The 6,000-nt window shown below is 37.8% G+C and overlaps 1 protein-coding gene across 1 annotated transcript; it reads left to right on the forward strand.

Annotated features, from left to right (window-relative positions):
* Positions 1 to 4,748: 4,748 nt before the first annotated feature.
* LOC132038311 (protein RKD1-like) lies at positions 4,749 to 5,625 on the forward strand. Its single transcript, XM_059428992.1, has 3 exons — positions 4,749 to 5,084; positions 5,280 to 5,410; positions 5,499 to 5,625. Exons 1-3 carry the CDS (start codon positions 4,749 to 4,751, stop codon positions 5,623 to 5,625), a joined length of 594 nt encoding a protein of 197 aa, XP_059284975.1.
* Positions 5,626 to 6,000: the final 375 nt, after the last annotated feature.

Raw genomic sequence — 6,000 nt, forward strand, 5'->3', positions numbered from 1 at the left:
GATGAGACTATGTGCACAAAATCACATAACTAAAACTAACAACAACAAATAAAATAAATTGAAACAAAATGAAAAAAGACAATAAAAAGGGAGAAGAGAATCACCTGCTTCGGGTGCAGCGAAGTGAGGCCTCGAGTCTTCGATCTACCCTTGAACACTATCAAATCCGGGTTTGCGTTGCTCGGATTCAATGCAATACCAACAAAAACGAAAAAAAAAATGACTTAGATTTTGATTTAGATGTTAAAAAATGTTGAGAATATTTTCATTTGATTCAAAAAATTTTCAAACTTACTATTTTCTAGGGGGATTTTTTGATTCAAAAAACCCTTTTTGTAGGATTTTTGCGATTCAAAAAAAAAATATAGATATTTTCTCGGGGAATTTTTTTTTTTTTTCAAACGATTTAATCCGCCCCTCTTTATAGGGTTTTGCTTTGTGTTGAAGAAAGAGAGAAGGAGGAGCGGGAGAGAGAGAGGAGCGGGGGAACAAAGGAAGAGGAGGTGGGGGGATGGCGTGGGGGGAGCGGGAGGGAGAGGAGAGAGAGAGCGGCGGGGTGGGGATGAGATGATGATGAAAGAGAGAGGGAAGAGAGAGAGAGGGGGTGGGTGTGCGGCGGTGAAGGAAATGATGAAACCTTTTAGGGTTTCATTTGTTTTGAATGGAATCGGGTGGGTCATGGGTTTAATTGGGTATTGGGCTGGTCCGTTTGGGCAATAAAATTTGGCTTGGGTTGGTTGAAAATATGGGCTAAGTTGTTGCTTTAAAATATGGGCTAGGTATCAAAACGTGGGCTGATCTGAAAATTGGGTTGGGGTGAATTAAAATGGTTGGGATGATGAATTAAAATGTAGGCTTCTAAATTTAAGTAAAAGACCCATTTTGACTAATTATATGCATGTGTTAAAATATTATCTCAAATATAAAAGTATGTATTTATTAGTATTTAGATAAAAATAAATGCGTCGTAATAGCCGTGCGATAATATATTGAAAATCAATAGTAAATAAACGCTATTATTTAATTATGCGAAGATAAATGCGATGCGTGTGCATAAGATGGCAAAAATGCCGAATGATAAAAAATGCGAATAATAATAATATAATAATAATAAATAATAATAATAATAATAATAATAATAATAATAATAATAATAATAATGGTAGTAGTAACGGTTGTAAAAGATAATGACAGGATAATGAAATGCCGGTATTAATAAAAGTTAATAATTATAGTAAAAAATGCAAATAATTATTTTTAAAGTTGCAAAAATATTGGAAGCGAAAAATAGGTATTTCGGAGGAAAGGTGGGACAAAATTGGGTGTCAACAGCTTGTCCCTCTTGGAACGGAAACGATGAAAGAGTTTTCGGGCAAAGACGTTGACTTAGTAGCCTATTTTGTCCCGACCACAAGAAAACGGGGGACTATAAGGATGAAGAAAGAATTGCGGCCGAACTCCGGTCTCCGAGTTGCCTACATATCTCGGGTTGCACAAGAATCAGGCCGTGTGTAGTTCTAGGATGACTACGACACCTATGAAAGACGAATCCCGATTGGTGCGAATCTTCGCAAAATATTGTCCCAGTGTCGAATTATGGAGACACTGGGTATTATGGTAGAGATTTGAAAATTCTGAAAATTGGATACGCTGGAATGCGGGCAGAATAGTTGGAGACGAGTGTTCGAGGTAGATCTTCGACCCTTGTCGGGAAGTCTGACTTCCTTCCCAACATATTGCCCCAGTTCGCTGCCGAAGAAATAGTTCCACGTTGTGCTAGAGCTCCTGTGAAACTTAAGCTAGATAAAAGATAGTCAGTAAAATAAATATCGAAAATAAAACGATGTAAAATAAACCCATAAAAACTGCAATGTTTAAAGTGACAGGTGCGGTGCAATGCGTCTGCGAGCATACGCAGAACATTTGCAAATAAAACAATGCAGGTGCGGTGCGGTGCGTCTGCGAGCATACGCAGAGCATTTGAAGGCAATGCAGGTGCGGTGCGGTGCGTCTGCGAGCATACGCAGGGGCATTTGAAAATAATAAAGCAATGCGGGTGCGGTGCAATGCGTCTGCGAGCATACGCAGAGCATTTAAAGAAATAATAATAATAAAGCAATGCGGGTGCGGTGCAATGCGTCATGCGAGCATACGCAGGGCATTTAAAAATAATAAAGCAATGCATGTGCGGTGCAATGCGTAAATAATAAAGCAATGCGAGCATACGCGAGCATACGCAGGCATTTAAAAATAAAGCAATGCGGGTGCGGTGCAATGCGTCATGCGAGCATACGCGGGGCATTTAAAAAAATAATAAAGCGAATACGCGGGCAAAAAAATAATAAAGCAATGCAGGTGCGGTGCAATGCGTCTGCGAGCATACGCAGGGGCATTTGAAAATAATAAAGCAATGCGGGTGCGGTGCAATGCATCTGCGAGCATACGCAGAGCATTTGAAAATAATAAAGCAATGCGAGTGCGGTGCAATGCGGCTGCGAGCATACGCAGGGCATTTGAAAATAATAAAAATAAAAAAAAATAATACAGCAATGCGGGTGCGGTGCAATGCGTCGCGAGCATACGCGGGGCATTTGAAAATAATTAAAAATAATAAAGCAATGCGGGTGCGGTGCAATGCGTCTGCGAGCATACGCAGGGCATTTGAAAATAATAAAGCAATGCGGGTGCGGTGCAATGCGTCTGCGAGCATACGCAGGGCATTTAAAAAATAATAAAGCAATGCGGGTGCGGTGCAATGCGTCTGCGAGCATACGCAGGGCATTTGAAAATAATGCAGGTGCGGTGCAATGCGTCATGCGTGCGGGGCATTTAAAAATAATAAAGCAATGCATGTGCGGTGCAATGCGTCATGCGAGCATACGCAGGGCATTTGAAAATAATAAAGCAATGCGGGTGCGGTGCAATGCGTCTGCGAGCATACGCAGGGCATTTGAAAATAATAAAGCAATACAGGTGCGGTGCAATGCATCTGCGAGCATACGCAGGGCATTAAAAAAATAATACAGCAATGCGGGTGCGGTGCAATGCGTCTGCGAGCATACGCAGGGCATTTGAAAATAGTAAAGCAGTGCAGGTGCGATGCGATGCGTCTGCGAGCATACGCAGAGCATTTGAAAATAATGCAGGTGCGGTGCAATGCGTCTGCGAGCATACGCAGGGCATTTGAAAATAATAAAGTAATGCATGTGCGGTGCATTGCGAGCATTCACAAGGCATTTGAAAATAATAGAACAATATATATGCGGTGCATTTGAAAGTAGTAATGCATGTGCAGTGCGGGGTATTTGAAAGCAATAGGAAAAATTTGTGCATCGATGCGTTTGAAAGAATCATTTGCAAGATTTAAGCATTAATTTGTTGCAAATCTCGGAAATTATTGATACTCGAGAGGCATAATTTTATAAGAAAACGCAAACTGTTCGATGTGCAATCCTTGCAAGGCTGCAAACATTATATATTTCCTAGATAAAATTAATGCAGGTGTAAAAATTAGTGCGATATTATTTTGAGATAAAAGTGCAAGTGCGCGATTTGTACAAAATATTTGAGGTAAAAATTGTGCAAATGTGAGATTAGTACAAAATATTTGAGGTAAAAATTGTGCAAATGCGAGATTAGTACAAAATATTTGAGATAAAAATAGTGCTAGCGTGAGAGTAGTATAAAATATTTGAGATAAAAGTAGCATTAGTGTGCGATTAGTACGAAAATCATTCAAGGTAAAAGTAGTGCGAATGCAAGTGCAATATCAGTGCTCTTTTTTGAAAAAAAAGAAAAAAAAACTTAATACGTCCAATTTTAAGGCGGACATGCCCAAATAAATTAACCAAGTCCTATTATAAAGGCGGACATGCCCAAATTAAAATGATTAGTCAAATATAAGGTATAAGTCACTGTATTGTAGACTTAGGGTAGACAATTTACTTTAAAGTACTTGTCTTGTCTTTATATATTTCTTATGTGTATAAGTACCAATACAAATTATTTCTTGTCAATATAGATTTCTTAACCGTACTTATATAACGTAATTAATTGATTCTTGATTTGTATATCATGGCTTTGACGTATTACAGATTTGTTATCGGTTATATACGTCTATTCTTAATTACGTATTTTAAAAATAAACAATACGTATCTATACACAATTCCGATTTTTTTTTTTTATTATTATTTTTTTTTTTTTTTTTTTTTTTTCAATTGATTTTTGTGGCCGACAAGCTTTATTAAAGTAGCCGTTCACTTTTCAAAAAGTATTTACCTCTTCAGGTAAAATCCATGTGGCCGACAACTTTGTAAAAAGAGCCGCCCACTTTCACAAAAGCAAAAGCAGACGGCATCTTCAAGATCAGCCGTCCACTTGGATTAAGTGGGAAATAAGCACTTTATAGGGAAGGATGATGTACATGAAGTGACTACACTAGCTGACCTTCGTTCATGCACTCTTCGTTCATATAGAACCAGTCTTTGCGTATATGCCTCTAGGATCCTTCCTTACGAATCCAATTAAAGAAAGAATGCAAGGTAATTCAAGCCACTACGCTATCGATCATCAGTATGATTTCGCTTTTGATGCTGCTAACAATCCTTTGATGATGGATTGTACTCTTGAAGATCCATTTTATTCATCCTTTTATAACCCTACCCCGGTGATGGTCATATTACGAATATCTATTTGTATACACTAATAGTATTTGTTCTAAATAAATTAGCTAATGTGTTATAATGTTATGGGTGCGGGGATGTGGGGTGAAATGAGCGGTGGATTTGGATTAAGTACCCAATTATTTGGGAGAAGCGAGAACCAGGAATTGTTGTTATGTGACAACAATCAAGAAAAGATAATGACTAATGATCGTGTTGAGGAAATTATAACGGAAAAAGGGAAGCAAAAAATGTTGTCTCGAGAAACAATTTCAAAGTACTTTTATATGCCAATAATTCAAGCGACCAAGGAACTTAATATTGGGGTGACATTTTTGAAGATAAGATGTAGGGATTTGGGGATTCGAAGGTGGCCACATAGGAAGTTAATGAGTCTTCAAACACTAATCAAGAATGTTAAGGTTCACTCTCTCTATATACACATCTTTTATACACTCTTGTTTCAATTGCATATAATATTATGGTGATGAAAAAAAATTCACTTTTAGTTTATGTAATGATATTAGATTCTCTTAATATTTCGTTTAAAAAAAGAACGTTAAGATTTATTCTCTATATAAACATGTAACTTTTGTTTCGGTTATGAATATTTACAGGAATTGAAGGGGGGGGAAGGAAATGGTATGGAACAAAAGTGGCAGGATGTGATAGATTCATTAGAGGAAGAGAAGAAAAGGATGGAAGAAATTCCAGACATGGAACTTGAGGAGAAAACAAAGAGATTAAGGCAATATTGTTTCGGGGCTAACCACAAGAAGAGAAGGCTTATGGGTATGGCGAATTGCGAGGCTTCTTTTGGTACTTACTTGCGATAGTGGTCCGATTGCGGACAATGATCTTGCTATTGGTTATGGCCATAGAGAGGAAGATGATGAAGATGAAGTCATTAAGTTATTTCTTCTTGATCGTTTCACTTCCAGTAGCCCAACCTTGCATGATTGAACTTTGCTTTTATGTTTTTTTTTTTTTTTTTTTTTTTTTTTTTTATGTGTTCCTATTAGCTACTCGAAGAAAGTAGTTGGGACAATGGTACCCTTTCAAATTTAATCGGTATTAAATTGGCTTTGCCCTTTGCTTTATCTGAATCTTGCAATTGCTGACTTGATACTATGCGACATCCTTCAAGAATATGCCCCTGCGTTTCTCAAAGAAAATTTGTTAGTGTAAAATAAAACGGTTGCCTTGCATTGAACACTGAAGCTTTGGCCTTGGATCTGCATTTCTCGTGGTGATGGCATTGCAACAATCTGGTGACGCTAATATATTGCTCGGGATTTCGATTCATGCTTTTGTCGAATAATGATAGGCCATTTGCAA

This window comes from Lycium ferocissimum, chromosome 11 (genome assembly GCF_029784015.1).
Source record: "Lycium ferocissimum isolate CSIRO_LF1 chromosome 11, AGI_CSIRO_Lferr_CH_V1, whole genome shotgun sequence".
In the NCBI taxonomy this organism is placed as follows: domain Eukaryota; kingdom Viridiplantae; phylum Streptophyta; class Magnoliopsida; order Solanales; family Solanaceae; genus Lycium; species Lycium ferocissimum.